This window comes from Thunnus thynnus, chromosome 14 (assembly GCF_963924715.1).
Source record: "Thunnus thynnus chromosome 14, fThuThy2.1, whole genome shotgun sequence".
NCBI classification, from domain to species: Eukaryota; Metazoa; Chordata; class Actinopteri; order Scombriformes; family Scombridae; genus Thunnus; species Thunnus thynnus.
The window spans coordinates 31,431,916-31,450,337 of NC_089530.1; the positions used below are offsets into that span (position 1 = coordinate 31,431,916).

An 18,422-nucleotide genomic window follows, 5' to 3' on the forward strand; every position below is an offset into this window, starting at 1 on the left:
TCTTCTTCTTCTTCTCCTCCTCCTCGTCGCTGTGGCAGCACATCGTCATGGTAACGTCTCTTTCCTCTCTCTGTCCGCAGCACTTCCTGCCGCGGTGGAAATGTGAGCAGCTGATTCGTCAGGGCGTGTTGGAGCACGTCATGTCCTGATCGATCCTGATCGTGTTTATTGATTATTACTGTCTGGAAACTGATTGATTTAATATCCTGATGTCAAAAATAAATATTTTTTATAAATGTTTTGTTTCTTCAGTGAAAACAGTCTGATGACTAATCAATAACCTGTTGCTATGACAACAGGTCCAGGTGAACTTACAGCAGCTTCAGCTGATCAATACCTGATCACCTGATCATGCAGGTATTGATCACCCTGCTGAATCTTTGTATCGTTTCTTAAAAATGACTCAGAACTATTGATCGATTGAGCGATTATCAGAGCTGCAGATTAATTTTCTGTTCATTGATTCAATTTTAGTCTCAATTTTTTTTCTTACATTTTCTTCATATTGACACATTTTATTGATCAGAGAAGTGATTGGTTATTGATCAGCTGAGCTGCTTCCATCAGATTCGACTCTCAGAGACTGAAAAACAACCTGAAACCATTAATGTGATCAAACTGGTTTAATGTGATCAAACTGGTTTAATGTGGTTTTCATGTGACATCATTATAATAATGCAGAGCTTCAGGAGGAGGTCTCACTCTGAGCAGGAAACACAGACTGAAACTCTTTATTATAATAATTAAAACGTTTCCACCTTCACAAAAATAAAAATATATATAAAACAAAACATCGATACATAAAGTAACATAATACTTCAGACTGGTGCCGTCCAGTTTACAGACTGGTCAGACTGGTTTTCCTTCCTGTCCGGCAGCTTCAGGGAGGCGGAGTCCTTACAGGTGAGGATGATGATGATGATGATGATGGCTCACCTGGCTGCTGCGTCAGAAAACGTTTTTGAAACCATCACAGTAACATGATGAGAGATCAATAAGTGATCAGATTACTAAAACTATTGATTAGTTAACAGCGGATCAATAAACTAACAGGTTTGACATCTGATGACATCACAACGTTGATTAAACTTCCTGTCAGAACATTTGAATCTTTGGCATTCTTGTCATAAATCTGCTGATTATTGATTAATGATCAAACTGATCTGATTGGCTGATATATATATAAATATAATATATATATTGATCTCCTCGCTGCGTGAAGCTGACGTCTTGTTTCCAGAAATAAACACGTCGACTGATTTTCTGCTTCAACACCTCAATGAAGTCGTTTGATTGAAAGCTGTGAGTCGTGGTAGAAAGCTCCAGAAAAAAGCATGTAAGTGGACTTTGAGTGTCAAACATTAACAGACGTGTAAAAACACTTTTTATAATTATATTTTGTGGTTTTGACAAAAAAAGTTCTTGTAAAAAAAGAGTAAAAATGTTTCCTGCTGCAGCCGCGGAGGCTGAATACTGGACCCCGATTGGCTCCAGACTAGCTGTGATGTCATCGACCCTGCAGGTACGTCCAGGTGTTAAAGTCTCTGAGCTGCTGAAGACGTAAAAGCTTCTTCTTCTTCTTCTTCTGCTGGCGGTAAATGTGAACGCCGGTGTTCCGCTGTGTTTGGAGACCCGTCACATTCTGAGACCTGCAGAAGCTTTTAACTTCAATAAGTGGAAATACTTCATCACCAGTAAAAGTCCTGCATTTAAAAACCAGTAAAGTAAAGTTAACTGGAAATATTTATATTATACTTTTAGTTTCGTCCTCATGAAGATTGAAGCTTCGTGTGCAGACGGACGTCACACAGAAGCAACAAGAAGAAAAACAACATTTACATATTCAGAGATTCTGGATCTTCAGTGAGGAAGAGGAGGAGGAGGAAGAGGATGTGATTGTTGGGCTTTGACTACATGTGTCTCGGGTGTTTCTCGGGGCGGCGTTGAGCAGCTAGGTGGCGAGCGACGCCAGGACGACCTCACGCAGCAGTTTGTTGAGCGCGTTGATCTTCTCCTCCAGGAGGAAGTTCTTCTTCTCTGCGTGTTTCTGCCGCTGCTCGGTGACCTGCAGCGCCTTCATCAGCTGCGAGTTCTCCACGTACAGATCCTTCAGCATCACGCCGGACTTCGTGTTCTTTGCCATCTGCAGACGAGACAAACGCCGCGGTGAGAGACGCGGCCAAAAAGTATGCGGACAGTCCCGTCTGTAGCGTTAAACGCCTCCACTGACCTGCTCTTTGAGCTGCTGCACCTTCTCCTGCAGCACCAGCCGCACTCCCTTCAGTTTGGTCTCCAGCTCCTCCATCCTGTGCTGCAGCGCCGCCAGCGCCTTCTCGTACTGGTCCTGAACACAACACACAGTCAGCTTCATCTTTTTATTTATGCATCAACATGTAAAGTCTGAAGCTGGTCGTGTGTTTACCTGCTTCGTGCTGATCTGGGAGCAGCTCTGCTGCGTCTGCAGCCTCAGCGTCTCCTCCAGCTGCTGACTCCTCCTCTGCTCCTCCTGCAGCTGAGCCTGCAGCAGCTGCACCTGCTGCCTGCAGCCTTCACCTGCACGCTGCTGCAGCTCCTGAAGCTGCCGCACGTGCTGCGCCTGCACCAGACTGAGAGCAGAGTCCGCCTGCAGGGAGGAAGACCGGGACACTGAGTTGAGAGGACAGGAAGTCTCTCCAGGAAGCTGTCACAACATTTAACACAAATTCAAGAAATCTCCGCAATATCTGCAATTATGATGTTCCCAAATGTTCCCAAATGTTCCCAAATGTTCCCAAATGTTCCCAGATGAGGTTTGATTCAGTGAGTCAGGAGACATAATCTGCCTCAAACATAAACATCCAACTAGATTTATTTTAATAACATTATTGATGATTTTATTTGCTGCTGATGTTGAGCTGAAAGTTTATTTAATAAAGGTTATAAATGGAACTCAAGTACAGTATTTTCTGTTTTATAGAACCTTGAGTCCTCATGGTTCTCATGTTCAGCTGAAATATAGTTGTTTCTGTGATCTGCAGGAAGTCGTTACATACGACTCTTCACTGCCAGCAGTTTAAATAAATCACATTATTTTACTTTGCTTGCAATTTTACCTAAATTCCTGTAATTCAACCACGAAAAAAGACATAAAACATCACAAACTGGAGGGAGAGGACAGACACACAGCTGGAGGGAGAGGACAGACACACATTTGGAGGGAGAGGACAGACACACGGCCGGAGGGAGAGGACAGACACACATTTGGAGGGAGAGGACAGACACACGGCTGGAGGGAGAGGACAGACACACGGCTGGAGGGAGAGGACAGACACACGGCTGGAGGGAGAGGACAGACACACGGCTGGAGGGAGAGGACAGACACACGGCTGGAGGGAGAGGACAGACACACGGCTGGAGGGAGAGGACAGACACACGGCTGGAGGGAGAGGACAGACACGGCCGGAGGGAGAGGATAGACACACGGCTGGAGGGAGAGGACAGACACACGGCTGGAGGGAGAGGACAGACACACGGCCGGAGGGAGAGGACAGACACACGGCTGGAGGGAGAGGACAGACACACGGCTGGAGGGAGAGGACAGACACACGGCCGGAGGGAGAGGACAGACACGGCCGGAGGGAGAGGATAGACACACGGCTGGAGGGAGAGGACAGACACACGGCTGGAGGGAGAGGACAGACACGGTTGGAGGGAGAGGACAGACACACGGTTGGAGGGAGAGGACAGACACACATTTGGAGGGAGAGGATAGACACACGGCTGGAGGGAGAGGACAGACACACGGCTGGAGGGAGAGAACAGACACGGTTGGAGGGAGAGGACAGACACACGGCTGGAGGGAGAGGATAGACACACGGTTGGAGGTCAGTCTGGGACTTGTGGTCCTGACCTGGTTCTGGTCCTGCGTCCTCGCCATCTCCAGCTGGTTCAGTTTGGTCTTCAGGTTCTGATGCTCCTGGATCAGCTTCTGGGTCTCCAGACTCTGGACCTGCAGCTCTGCCAGCTGAGGACAACAACATCATCATCATCATCATCATCATCATCATCATCATCATCATCATCATCATCATCATCATCATATTACAGGGGAGGACAGATCCACACTGCAGACTCCAGTCTGTGTAAAGACCAGTTCATGGTGTCTGTGTGGCTCTGAGGGTCTACAACAGTCAGACTACAACAGTCAGACTACAACAGTCAGCACAGTCAAACACACACAGCAGAGTCAGTCAGCCTGGATCTGTATTCATGATCTCATCGAGCTGCTGCGGTTGTTGATCTGCAGCATACAGGAAGTCGTCAGCTGCATCAGACTGAAAACAGGACGAGACAAAGAAATAGGATCCGGAGGTCTGACGGAGGAACAGATCTCTGAGTTTAAAGGCTGATCAGGAAAACTTCAGGACTTTTTTATTCCAATAACTCTGCAGAGTTTGTAGATTTTCCAGCTGTGGACAGTTTCCTGTTTGTTACCGTTGTTACCTCTGACTGTAACACCTGCACAGCTGTCCAGATGTGGAACCGGTCTGGACTCTGCAGACGGACTCTCCTACCTTGTTTTGAAGCTCCTGGTTGTGGACTCTCAGTTTATGGGTCTCCTCCTGCTGAGTGACGGAGGCCTGCTCCTCCCGCTCCTCCTGCTCCTCCAGAGCCTGACGGAGCTCCTCTTTCTCCCTCATCAGCCTCCGGACGCCGGTCTCCAGCTCCTCCACCTGCCGACAGCCGCACAGAGACACCGTTTCTTCACATGTAGTCAAACAGTCTCATTAAAGTCCTGAGAATCAGCTGTTTGAGAATCAAACCGTGGCTCTCTGACCTTGTTCTGAGCGTCCTGCAGCTTCCTCTGGGTGTCAGTCACTTCCTGGGCGTGGCCGAGTTTCTCCCGACTGACGGCGTTCAGCTGAGAGCGAAGCAGCTCGGCCTCCGACTCCAGAGAGATCAACGCCTGCTGCAGCTCCTCCACCTGACGACCAAAACATCCAGAAACCTGTTTAATGTTATATCCTGGTTCTACGTGGTTATCTGGAGGTTCTACGTGGTTATCTGGTGGTTCTACGTGGTTATCTGGAGGTTCTGCGCGGTTATCTGGAGGTTCTACGTGGTTATCTGGAGGTTCTACGTGGTTATCTGGAGGTTCAACGTGGTTATCTGGTGGTTCTACGCGGTTATCTGGTGGTTCTACGCGGTTATCTGGTGGTTCTACGTGGTTATCTGGAGGTTCTGCGCGGTTATCTGGAGGTTCTACGTGGTTATCTGGTGGTTCTACGTGGTTATCTGGAGGTTCTGCGCGGTTATCTGGTGGTTCAACGTGGTTATCTGGAGTTTCTACGTGGTTATCTGGTGGTTCTACGTGGTTATCTGGTGGTTCTACGTGGTTATCTGGAGGTTCTGCGCGGTTATCTGGAGGTTCTACGTGGTTATCTGGAGGTTCTGCGCGGTTATCTGGAGGTTCTGCGCGGTTATCTGGAGGTTCTGCGCGGTTATCTGGAGGTTCTACGTGGTTATCTGGAGGTTCTACGTGGTTATCTGGTGGTTCAACGCGGTTATCTGGTGGTTAAACGTGGTTATCTGGTGGTTAAACGTGGTTATCTGGAGGTTCAACGTGGTTATCTGGTGGTTCTACGCGGTTATCTGGTGGTTCTATGGTTATCTGCTGGTTTCATGTTGTTATCTGCTGGTTTTGTGTGGTTATCTGCTGGTTTTGTGTGGTTATTTGCTGGTTTTATGTGGTTATCTGCTGGTTTTATGTGGTTATCTGCTGGTTTTATGTGGTTATCTGCTAGTTTTGTGTGGTTATTTGCTGGTTTTATGTGGTTATTTGCTAGTTTTGTGTGGTTATTTGCTGGTTTTATGTGGTTATTTGCTGGTTTATGAGTTGTGACCTTGTTGTTTCGGTCGTCGGCCTCTCTCAGCAGCTTGGTCTTGTCCTCCTCCAACAACTGCTGCTTCAGAGTCACACTGCTGAGCTCCACCTCCACCTCTGACAGACGACCCAGCTGACAAAGTAATAAATAAATAAATCAGCAGTCAACAGACTTATTAACATGCTGAGTTAAACATCAAAGATTATGTTCTCATAATCTCAACTCAAGGTCCACTAGCTAGCTTCTTCAGTTAGCTGTTAGCTGGTTACATACAGGTGTCTGCTCTGCTGCTTGCTAAGCTGAGGCTGCTGAAGAAGACTGTTTGGTTTGTTAAGTGGCTCCGCAGCCTGCTAGTTAGCTTAACATGCTGTAAGCCGGTTATTGTTGGCTAGCATGATGTTTGATGATTGGCTGTGAGATACAGAGTGACTCCAGAGAGCCGTGGTGCAAACTCAAGCAGCTGACCAGGTGCAGGGTTTGTTTTTTCTAATAATTATCAATCACTTCCTCCAGGAAATTAAGACTCTGTGATCGCAATAATTAACACAAATTCAAGAAATCTCCACAAACTTTGTGAGAGCTTTAAACTGCATGAAACGTCCAAATCAGCAGCTGCTTGTCGTTTGGACCAATCGTGGCGTTTGGTTTGGCGGTGACTACAGCAGAACAATTCCCAGTGTTCCCAGTGTTCCCAAATGTTCCCAAACAATGAAACTGTTCTTGTGACATTGTGTTCGACCACAAGCTGAAATCTTCACTGGACAGAAACTTTTCTACCACGAAGCAAAAGAAACTGCGATGAATAAACAACCAATCACAGACTGAAGTGGCTGCATCAAGGCCCGGAGCAACACTTAACACTTAGTCCTTCATTTACCCTTCAGGAGGGATAAATAGTAGTAGTGCTAAAAGGTTAAAGGTCAGTGCTGGTATGCTATGCTAACGTTAGCTTACCTTGTCCTTGCAGCAGCTCAGCTCTCTCTCCAGCAGCTGTCTCTCCTGCGTCCAGACCGCCTGCTGCTGCACCGTCGCATCCTGCAGCTGCAGCACCTGAAACAGAGCCGCAGCCAACTGTCAGCCAATCAGAGATGAGGACGAGGGGACACGCTCTGTCCAGTTCCCATACAAACAAACAAACAAACAAACAAACAACTGTGAAACTCACCGCAGCGCCCCGCTCCTCCTGCTCCTTGGTAACCAGCGCCAGGCGCTCCTGCAGCATCCGAACAGACTCCTGGTCTCCACGGAGACGGGCGCTCAGCTCGGCGTTGTCGTTGCTGAGCCGCAGGTTCCTGCCACTCAGATCCAGGACCTCCTCTCGGTACCTGGAGTTCTGCAGGCGTCACAGAAGAAGAGTTGAGGGGTCAGAGGTCACAGTCTGTAGCTTTGTAAGGATCGATGGTTTCTCACCTCTTTGTGCAGCTTCTCCTCTTCCTCTCTGCTCCTCTCGTGTTCTCGCTCCATCTCCTCCAGTTTCCTCCTGACGGCAGAAGCAGCAGGATGTTTTATTTATTTCAGGTCAACTGTAGATAAAAGATCTTTACTGTTTCACTGTTTCTGCAGCTTCCACATTTAAGACTTTAAGACATTTTTAAGACCAATTAAAAGTATGAAAGGTGAAGATAAGAATAAGATTAGAATTATTTACCAGCTGTGATGTGAAATAAATGTCCATTTATTTACTTCCTGGCAGTTTGTAACAATCATTCCCAATAATATAACTGACAAGTCATTGATCATGAATCAGGACCTGGACGTGGATGAATGATGAATGGATGCATAAAAAAATAACTCATTCATTGAAGCTCAGAGGTCTGCATTTAAAGAAGATTATAAACAACATTCATGTCTACGGCTGACTAGAGAACATGTTTACATGTTCAGGTTAAAGATGCGTCACAGTAACACAGATCCGACATTTTCATCAGCAGCTATAATGTGACGAAAGATAATCAACTTCTCTTCCAGATGTTCTGTATCTCCTCAGCGATCTGCTGCCAGTATGAATGAATTAAAGCTGTTTATGTTATTTGAATTAAAGCTGTTTATGTTATTATCACCAGCTGCAGCGCAGGAAGTTGTTACATCATCATGTGAAACGTTAAAATGATAAATCAATATTTAGATCGTGAGCTACGGTTCATTTATCTCACAGCCTCCTGAAGAAGTGATGAAACTCAGTATTTAGATGTAAAACATCCATCAGGAGGAAGAGCCGGTCGACCAATCAGAAGATCGGCGGTTCGATTCCCGTCGACATGTTCAGGTGTTTCACCTCAACGTGTCTCATTAATCTCACTTTTATGTTGTTTAATTTGATTTTATTGTCATTACAAGTTTAATTGTGCTTTTATTTTGTGCCATCGTTTTAATACGTTGATGCACATCCATATATTTTGCAATAACTCTCCTACTTCAAACGTTGATAAATCGTCTTTGAACAGTGAAATGTGATAATTTCACTGCAGCACAGATGAATTAACATGTTTCCTGGAAACTAGCAGAAAAATCATAAACCTCCATCAAACATAATCAAACCTTCAAATGAGATTTAAAATGAGATTTAAGCCTGTTTGAAACTAGATTATTTAAAGTTTGAACCACTTTTAATCCACTTTCCAGCCTGAAAACCTTCCTGAGATAAATAATAATATATAATGTAATAACCTGCAGCGCAGATGTTGCTCGACAGGAATATTTGTGTTTGATAAGAAAAAATAAGGTTTAACTTTCCTAAAATAAGATTTTATAACTTGTTTGCAGTGAAGGTTTTTTATCTGATTTACAAGAATTTATTTCTTTTATTTACATTTGACTTGTTTATATATGAACTTTCATCTGTTTGTGTCTCAGTGCTGCTTCATATATGAGCTCAAACCTTCCTCATTCTTGTACGGGGGGGGGGGGGGGGGGGGGGTCTGCAGCTCTCACATGTGTCTGTTTGATCATTTATGAAGCGATTCGGCCTCCGGTTGTGATGCGTCTGTCAACGGTGTTCAGAAATCACTTTTCTGAAACGACTGACTGGCTGTCCCGCTGCTGACGTCCAACCTGCTGTTTCTGGGTCTCAGCCAGATGAAGGGTCAAAGGTCACAGCACCCAGACCAATGAAACAGTATTCACTGACCTCTTCTTGGCGACGTCGTCCTCCATGTTGGCGACTTCCTGCTGCAGGACGCTCAGTCGCTCCTGTAGAGCGCCGTTCTCTGAACGAACCTCCTCCAGCTGAGTCCTGCAGCCGGTCAGAACAACACAGGTCAGAACAAACACCTGAAAACAAACCGCAGCTGCTTCGGTCAGCTGACTGATGATTAGAGAGGAAATTATTCTCATTAGTTATGCAAGTAAATCAACCTGACAAGAGACGCCTCTGTGCTGATTCAAAGATGATTGTATATCACTGATTCATGTGTGTATTTAAAGATCAGCTGGAGGAAGACCTCAGTATGCTTCAAAGTGTTTAAAGGATCATCTAACAGCATCTGAAACCGTCTCTACAGAAACAGACCGTGTGAAAATGTGCAATGATTCATGGTGTCAAAACCACAAAGACTGAGTCGCTGTAGAGATCTGAGAGTCAACCAGGAGGATAGAACAGTTCAGACTGACGTTCTCTGCTGTGGAGTACCACAAGGCTCTATATGAGGACCACTGCTTCTTTTAGTTTGACATGCTTCCACATGGAAACTCAATATAAAGTTCTGCTTCTATGCAGATGACATCCACATTTATATTTTTATCCTGCCTGGAGATTCAGACTGTGCACTCAGACTTAATCATTCTTAGATAGATGTTAGGACAGATCTTAGCTGTCTGAGAACAGATCAAACAGAAATGTTGATTACTGGACCAAAACTAAGCTGAAATCTGAGTGTCACGTTTGACTCTTCACTCACTGCTGCCTAAAACTTTTTCCTTTATATTATAGTTATATTATAGTAATTTAGTCCAGTTCTTCCACTTCAACTTCTTTCAGTATTTCAACGATTTGAAATGTTTAAAACGTCACATTACTGTTTGTTTGAAGCACACCGAGGCCTTCACTCTGCACTCTCTACCAGGAATACGAAGTTCGTACTATAATAAACACAAAGTGCATCAAAGCAGAATTTGAGTGAACATTTGAGTTTAAAGATGAAGTGATGACACAGAAACATGAAGGAATTCAGTTTGTCATGCATTTGCCATTCGGTTAGAGATGAGGTGAAGTGTTAAAGCATTCCAGGACTGGATTCAGTCTGCAGCGGTGCATTGTGGGCGACAAACCGATCAGCGTTTCATTCTGTTAGCAGAGTTTCTACCTTTGGAAACGTCTCAGTCACATGATCGATGCAGTTAGTCATTCATGTACTCAGAGTTTAAGCTGCAGATGGAGGTTAGTCAGCGTTCAGGTGGAGCTGGTCTCATGCCCCACACACACCTGTGTGGACTGGCCGGGTCCATCACCTCCTCCAGGGCGAGGACCAGCGTCTCCAGCTCCATCAGCTGCTGCGTCATCTTCCTCTTCTCCTGGTCAAAGTCCTCCTCCCTGGTCCTCAGCTGGTTCTGGGAGTCTTGCAGGGCCCGCTGCAGCTGCTGGACGTCGCCGCGGTGCTTCTCAGAGGACGCCTCAGCTCGCTGTAAGAGCTCGCTGGTGTCTGCCGTCTGGGCTTGGAGCCGATCCACCTCGCTGGTTCTGGAGTTGAGCTGTCTCCTGAGGTCCAGGACCAGGTCTGCGGTGTTGTTGAGCTGGGCGCTGACATCTCGGAGGTGGTCTCTGAGCGAGGTGATCTCCTCCTCCATCTCTACGATCTGGGTGGAGAGCTGGTTGGCCAGCCGGGTGTAGCTCCCGCTCTCCTGGCTCAGACGGCCCACCTCCTCCCTCTCCTCCTGCAGACTGGAATGGAGCTGCAAGGTCCTGGTCTGCTCCTGCCTCAGAGCCTCTTGTAGACTCTCCTCAGCACTCCTCCTCCTGCACAACTCCTCTGAGACTCTGTCCAGCTCCAGCCGCAGGTTGTCTACAGCCATGGCCTGCTCCTTCAGGTCCTGGATCAGCCTGGCACGGTCCGTCTTCAGAGAGTCCAGCTCTGCAGTCAGTCTGGAGAGACATTCCACTTTGGTCCTCATGGCCTCCTGCAGGGCTTCCAGCTCAGAGTGCAGCGCGCTGACAGTCTGGTCTTTGGCTTTGAGCTGCGCCTGCTGCTGCGTGAATGCATCAGAGAGGTGGCTGCAGTTATCAGCCACCAACTCCCCGTCCTGCAGGAGGCTGTCCGACGCTGCGCTCTGGAGGTTTTCCTGCTCCTCTTTCAGCTGCTCCTCCGCAGAGCTCCTCACCAGCTGCAGCTGCTCCTCCGCAGAGCTCTTCTCTGAGATGAGACATTTATTGAGAACCTCGTGTGACTCCAGGAAGGAGATGCTCTCCTCCAGCTGAGAACAGGCCTCCTCCAGTCTGGCTTCCAGCTCGCAGCACCGCTCACCAGAAGCTTTGAGGTCGTCCTCTAACTGACCACAGCGCTCTCTGAACTCCTGTAAGCTGGCGTCTGATTGGCTGATATTCAGGCTTGAGGTGTGTATGAGCTCCTGCAGACTGCAGACCTGCTCCCTCAGCAGATGGACCTCCTCCTGCCGCTCCTCCTCCATCCTCTTCTTCTCTGAGGAGAACTCAGAGCAGATCCGAGCCTGTTCCTCCCTCGCTCTCTCCTCACACCGGAGCTTCTCCTGCTCCGATTGGATGAGCCGGCTCTCCCAGAATCCTCTCTGGTCGTGCAGCTGCTGGCGCTCCAGGTGGAGCTGGTGGAGGAGGCGGCGTTGACCCTCAGCGTGCTGCAGCTTCATCTGAGAGAGCTGCTGCTCTGCCTCCTTCCTGCTCACAGCGTTAACACACAGCGAGCTGCTCAGACGTCTGTTAACTGATGAAACTGCTGACATGTTGCTTTGTTCATATTAATAATGAATCAGATTAGAAAATATCTCTGCTAGTTAGAAAATACAGCGAATTCTCTCCATCTCTGGTTCAGTCTCAGCTGTTTCCTGATGAACCCTCCGTACACCTGAACTCTACCCGTACACCTGAACTCTACCCGTACACCTGAACTCTACCCGTACACCTGAACTGCACCCGTACACCTGAACTCTATCTGTACACCTGAACTGCACCCGTACACCCGAACTCTACCCGTCATGTTAGCATGTGAATTTAAACTATAAAAGGACCGAGAGCAGAACCCTGAGGAACCCCACAAGTCATTATTAACTCTGTTAATGTGATGATCCTGTTGCTGTGGCTGTGCTGGATGTTTGCTAACATGTTAGCTACAGCTACATTATTAGATGAAATGTCAGATGTTGTGTTTACAGGTTGTTGTGAAGTGTTTATGGATTGTTTGGTCCACTTTGAGGCAGCAGAACAATCAGTTAATGCAGGTTTGGCGACCTATTTTCATCCTTTTCCTCCATCATGTTTATTAGTTTATTAACAACTGAAGGCTGCTCGTTTCCCTTTCAACACTGATGATACATTTATTTTAGACGTTTAGAGTAAAAACCTCCCAACAGTGTGACGTCACCACCCACCTGACCAGCATCACCTCCTGGTCCATCTTCAGCTTCAGCTCCGCCTCCAGCTGGTCCTTCTCGCCGCTCAGCCTCTGCACCAGATTACTGATCTCTCTGGCAAAGTTCTGCTCCAGCTCGGCCCGCTCCCGATGCATCCTGGGAACACGAGACACAGACTGTCAGACTGTTTCCAACAGTAAGAGCTTCCATTCAGGTCAATTTAACTTTATTGATCAATACGATTCTGCTTAAAGGCTGCGACTCCTGTCATTTAATCTAAATATGTAGAAAGAAAACAACAGTTGTATTTTCAGCAGATTCAATCATTTAAAATTTTAACATTAAACAGAAACAATTTGAGACTAAAACACACGAGAAATAAAAACTATGTAATAAAATATAGAGTGAAATAAAAATTAGATTAAAAAACAAATAATATCAATAAGATAAAAATGTACAACATGAATACTATAAAATAAATAAGTGAATAAAATAAGGTAAATGATGTCTATAAATCATCTTAATAAAGCTGAAGATGTTTGAAGTGTTTAAAGCTCTCAGATCAGTCGGAACAACTAACAGACTCCAGAAACACGATTCAGGATAAAATAACAGAATATAATTCTCCATCTTGCCGTTAACAAGTTGAAGGTTTTCTGTTTTCATTTTTCTTTGACTTGCATCAACATTAAGCGTTTTTTTGTTTGTTTGTTTGTTTGTTTTTTAAATGGCTCTTCAGAGAAGATGAATCTGGATCTCGGTGTTTGAGTCTGGTTACGCAGAGTCCAGATGCTCTGTGGCAGTAAAGTTAAGGAGAAAACTCAGTAAATGAGACTGAAGACGTTTAACCAAACGGACTAAATCTCTTCTTCCTCTTTCAGTCTGGACGGAAACCTCTGAACCGTCAGTAACTGATGTTTACTAGTGAACAACAACTCTGACTCATCATATGTTGAACTTGTTAGCAAACAGCTGCTTATTTCCACATCCAGCAGTTACAGAGCAACATGATGGTCACATTGGTAACTTCAGTGATTAGTTGTGGGGTTCCTCAGGGTTCTAGTCTTGGTCCTTTATAGTTTCCATCTGGTTAAAGCTGCCTGAACTTGTTTTCAGCAGAATAGTCTGTAAAAACTACTTCTGTCATATTATCAGCTTTTAAAGTACTTGTTGCTAACATGTTAGCAAACAGTTGTTTATTTCCACATCCAGCAGTTACGGAGCAACATTATCATTCATGTTTCTGTCCAATATTCTCTCTTTTAGCTGTTTTTACTCTCTACCAGCTCCTGAGGGAAATATCTGGCTCTTTAGCTGCTAAATGCTCCACTATGTTCACCAGCTAGTCTACAGCTAACTGTGAGCAGGTCGTGTTCAGCCACTTTTAACAGCTTTTTCTCTGAAAACGACGCTATGAGACGCTGAGAGTGAACCAGAACAGTAAAGTTGCAGCCGGACAGATAAACAATGAGCTGAAACTCACTATAAAGCTCCGTAAAGCCGAGAGGAGCTGCAGAGTCTCTGATGATTCATCACTAAGAGCTAATAACCAACAGGTTCCTACATAGATCAGACTGAGGGGGGGCGGAGATACAGTTCATGTTATAGATGCTTGAATGTGGAAGTTCGGCTCCTTCATGAAGTGTAACTGGACTCCACCAGGATTCCAGTTCCTAAACTTCTCCACATCATCGACACCAGTACAGAAACTTTCTGGGTGAAGCTGCGTGTAGCTGCGTGTATGAGGTCATCTTCCTCACCTGCGCTCCTGCTCGGAGCTCCACCCTCCTCCTCCTCCTCCTCCTCCATGTTGGATCTGCAGTTTGTCCAGCGCCTCCTTCAGCTGCTTCACCTGCTGCTCCGCCTGAGCTTTCTGCTCCTCCAGTTCACTGATCTCCAGCTGAGACAGAGTTTACTTTCTTTACTTTATTATTTAGATGATAAAAAACACATTTTCATTGTTGTTGTGAGTTGTTTGTGTGCATCACAACTACCAGCTGAACCTCAGTAACGATGCACTGCAGGAAACAGGAACGCTGCTAATAAATAACTTGACGTATTATATTTAATTACAAAACCACAAGAAGTTTTCACAAGTTTCCCCAAAAGTCAACAAAACAAAAACCTGCTGATTTTTGAAGGAGGTAAAAAATTAACATGTTTAACATCAATTAAAGATTTTTTGTACATTTCATGTTTACAGGCTGCACTCTTTAATAAGTATCATGTTCATTTCTACTGGCTGCGTTAGAAGAAGGAAACCTGTGTGTTTGACAGATGTTTGCAGCTGTTTTCTGTTGTCGTGTAAGTCAGTAAATGATACATATTTATACTGTTTTATTGATCTGAATCTAAACCAACAATGATCCAAACGAGAGATTATTGTGCATTTAAAGATTATAAATACTGCATGTCGACTATAAAACTATTCTAATTCAAAGGTGCGAAGCAGAAACTACTGCGTTAACAGTTTGAATGACTGATTATGAAGACTGTTCACTGTCCTGATTACCTTGAAGGCCTGAGAGATGTCTTTCCGTTCCACCTCCATGCTCTGCCTCATCAGCTCCTGACTGCGTTCGTAGTAGTTCACCTGGACCAGCAGGAGAAACAGAAACAGAGTGTTGGTGGATTTACTGGATGATAATATTTCAGTCTCAGCCTCCTGCTGCAGTACCTGAGTCTCCAGCTGGATGTGCAGCTTCTGCAGCTCCTGGTTGTGTTTCTGCTTCAGCTGCTCCAGAGCCAGTTCAGTCTGAATACTGACGGCGGGACCGGAGACGCCGTCCAACGAGCACAGAGCTGCCGCAGAGATACAAACATCAACTCTTAGAGAGCTGCTGACTGCATGTTCACACACACACACACACACACTGGTCCCTGTGTGTTCACATTATTGTGTCCACCCCCTGTCCATCAGCAGGTTGTGTTTCTCACCTGTTTTATCAGCCGGCTGCAGTTTCTTCCTGACCATAGCAGACGAGCTGCGCTGCATGTCTGAGTCGTCTGAAACACACAAATAAACACAAACGCACAAGTAAACAAACACACAAATAAACAAACACACAAATAAATAAACACACAAATAAACAAACACAAACAGATCAGAAGTGGATGAAACAAAGTGAGACAGAGACACGAAGCAGAGACTCACTGTGAGACATGATAAACCCAGAAACACCTGAGAGAGAGAGTGTGTGTGTGTGTGTGTGTGTGTGTGTGTGTGTGTGTGTGTGTGTGTGTGTGTGTGTGTGTGTGGTGGGCGTGTCCATCTCTTACCTGAACAGGTCAGACCTGCTCAGGAACTAAACTCCAGTTTCTGATGTTCTGATGTCACTTTGTTTTTTTTACTTTGAAGCTGTGTCCTGATTGGCTGTGATTGGATCATGTGACGTGTGACACAAACACTCAGCTTTAATCCACATGCAGCCCAAATTTATTTTATTTTGTCTTAAATCTGAGAATATTTCAGACACATCTGGGCTGAAGCTGCAGGTTTTGTTCTTTATTCTGCGTAACTTTCTATTAAAGCTATAATATTCAACTAGATCTATGTTATATATATTTTATTGTTGTTGTGTTCTTACATCATCCCAAATGTTTCCAACAATATTGAAACCCAGAGAAACTTTAATCAGATAACAGTTTGTTTCATGTGGTCGGCTGTCGATGGCGTCATACCTCCACCAGAGTAAACGCACACTAGATGCATGCATCAGCATTATGTTTCCCGCCACAATGGCGTCATAAATTGATTTTTATTCCAATTTAAGCCAAATTTTTACGGTACGCTTTTTAGATCTTGGTCATTTTAAACTTAAAACCAGATGAAGGATTTTAGTCATTGGACGTCTGGATCTGAAGTTATCAGAGAAACAAGCTGAGTAAACGTTAGCAGCAGCTCGGCTAACAGCCTCTCTGAACGTCCTGTATCAGCTGAGCAAACGTTAGCAGCAGCTCGGCTAGCAGCCTCTCTGAACGTCCTGTATCAGCTGAGTAAACGTTAGCAGCAGCTCAGCTAACAGCCTCTCTGAACGTCCTGTATCAGCTGAGTAAACGTTAGCAGCAGCTCGGCTAACAGCCTCTCTGAACGTCCTGTATCAGCTGAGTAAACGTTAGCAGCAGCTCGGCTAGCAGCCTCTCTGAACGTCCTGTATCAGCTGAGTAAACGTTAGCAGCAGCTCAGCTAACAGCCTCTCTGAACGTCCTGTATCAGCTGAGTAAACGTTAGCAGCAGCTCGGCTAACAGCCTCTCTGAACGTCCTGTATCAGCTGAGCAAACGTTAGCAGCAGCTCGGCTAACAGCCTCTCTGAACGTCCTGTATCAGCTGAACAGCATCAGAGAAACACTGATTTTTAACTTGAAACTGTTTTATTCAGTGTTTTAACTGCTTTCAACCACCGGGAACTCTGCAGATCATTCAGCTCCTGGTAGAAACATCCTGAATGATGGACACTGAAGGAATCCTGACCAGGAGAACAAGTTTAACAATGAAGACAACAACTCCCATGATCCTTCACTACTTCACACCGTCATCACACTTCATCTTTTTTTGTTGTTTTAAATGAGACGCCTAACAGCTGAAATTACATATTATGTGTTTAATGTCGTCTAAGTGTAAGAAAAGAAACATTTTCCAGACAGACCAGTAAGAAAAGGGACGTAAAGTCTTTACTGAGTCCAACATGTTCAGGTTCAGATTCTTCATCGCAGTCGTATAAAAACTTCAGCCTGACTCCAGACTGGCTTATTGTGGGCGTGTTGCTGCCTGTTGCAGTATGATGTTGTGTGTCAGTGTGTGTTGGTGTGTTACCGGAGTCAGACTCTGCGCTGTCGGAGCGTTGTTGTTGTTGTTGTTGTTGTTGTTTCCAGCTCAGCGTGTCGTTTCCTGCGGAGCGTCTGGACTTCCTGTTGCTCCTCTGACTCTTCAGCAGCTCCAACTCTGAGCTCAGCTCATCGTTTCTGTCCCGCAGCTCCTGAACGCATCACAACACACACACACACTTTCAGCAGCTACACACAGGCTCCATCCCAGCACTTTGAGTCATCTGGTTACCTTGACAACACCAAAACATGTTACCCACGGATATTTTACAGTTTTTACTTTCTTCACGATGAGACACTTAAGACATAAGATTCAAGATTCGTCTCAGTGAGAAACAAAAACTCATAAAACATTAAAGTATAAAACAGATAAACATCAAATAATCGACTGATCGTCTCATAAAGCAGCATCATGAAGTCAAAGTGAGAAGATGTTTAGTTAGATGTTTTAAAGCAGGTGTGTAATATGACCTCTGACCTCATGTGTTTGCACTGACTGCACATGTAGTCGTACCAGTGCTCCCACTATGGCAGGCTCAACACCCTACTGGTAACCCCATATTTAACACTGATTTAACGTCAGCTCTATGAACTGTGGGTAATTCCCTCAGGCAGAGATGCAGATTAACAGATCGTGTGAATAAAAGAGCTCAAAATGTCTTTCAGAGAGCGTCATGACCTCACGACCTCACGACCTCACGACCTGACGACTTGACGGCCTGACGACTTGACGACTTGACGAATTGACGACTTGACGACTTGACGACTTGACGACTTGACGACTTGACGACCTGACGACTTGACGACTTGACGACTTGACGAATTGACGGCCTGACGACTTGACGAATTGACGGCCTGACGACTTAACGACTTGACGACTTGACGACTTGACGGCCTGACGACTTGACGAATTGACGGCCTGACGACTTAACGACTTGACGGCTTGACGACCTGACGACTTGACGGCCTGACGACTTGACGGCCTGACGACTTGACGACCTGACGACTTGACGACCTGACGACTTGACGGCCTGACAACCTGACGACTTGACGGCCTGACACACACACACACACACACACAACTACAGCTGTTTCCCTGGCAACCACAGCAAACAGAAGTTTCTGAAAACAGAAGTATAAAGCCAGAAGGAGCTGATGATGTCACTGATGATGTCACAGACTACAGGTATGGAGGTGGG

General features: G+C 45.6%; 2 protein-coding genes across 5 annotated transcripts in view; one reads left to right on the forward strand and one right to left on the reverse strand.

Annotated features, from left to right (window-relative positions):
* Positions 1 to 231, forward strand: part of gins1 (GINS complex subunit 1 (Psf1 homolog)) — a 4,426-nt gene extending 4,195 nt beyond the window's left edge. For both annotated transcript variants that reach the window (XM_067611000.1, XM_067610999.1), the window contains exon 7: positions 81 to 231. In XM_067611000.1, the coding sequence (XP_067467101.1) occupies positions 81 to 149 (69 nt within the window). In that variant the 3' untranslated portion in view covers positions 150 to 231. The remainder of the gene's footprint in view (positions 1 to 80) is intronic.
* Positions 232 to 605: 374 nt separating this feature from the next.
* Positions 606 to 18,422, reverse strand: part of ninl (ninein-like) — a 55,325-nt gene continuing 37,508 nt past the window's right edge. For 2 of the 3 annotated variants that reach the window (XM_067610992.1, XM_067610993.1), the window contains 18 exons: positions 17,213 to 17,375; positions 15,336 to 15,404; positions 15,076 to 15,200; positions 14,911 to 14,991; positions 14,159 to 14,298; positions 12,417 to 12,554; positions 10,285 to 11,706; positions 8,992 to 9,096; positions 7,275 to 7,344; positions 7,030 to 7,197; positions 6,819 to 6,914; positions 5,883 to 5,996; positions 4,817 to 4,963; positions 4,554 to 4,712; positions 3,890 to 4,003; positions 2,423 to 2,623; positions 2,231 to 2,344; positions 606 to 2,143 (listed from right to left, as the gene is read on the reverse strand). In XM_067610992.1, the coding sequence (XP_067467093.1) occupies positions 1,952 to 2,143; positions 2,231 to 2,344; positions 2,423 to 2,623; positions 3,890 to 4,003; positions 4,554 to 4,712; positions 4,817 to 4,963; positions 5,883 to 5,996; positions 6,819 to 6,914; positions 7,030 to 7,197; positions 7,275 to 7,344; positions 8,992 to 9,096; positions 10,285 to 11,706; positions 12,417 to 12,554; positions 14,159 to 14,298; positions 14,911 to 14,991; positions 15,076 to 15,200; positions 15,336 to 15,404; positions 17,213 to 17,375 (3,618 nt within the window). In that variant the 3' untranslated portion in view covers positions 606 to 1,951. The remainder of the gene's footprint in view (positions 2,144 to 2,230; positions 2,345 to 2,422; positions 2,624 to 3,889; positions 4,004 to 4,553; positions 4,713 to 4,816; positions 4,964 to 5,882; positions 5,997 to 6,818; positions 6,915 to 7,029; positions 7,198 to 7,274; positions 7,345 to 8,991; positions 9,097 to 10,284; positions 11,707 to 12,416; positions 12,555 to 14,158; positions 14,299 to 14,910; positions 14,992 to 15,075; positions 15,201 to 15,335; positions 15,405 to 17,212; positions 17,376 to 18,422) is intronic. The other variant, XM_067610994.1, reaches the window with a different exon arrangement.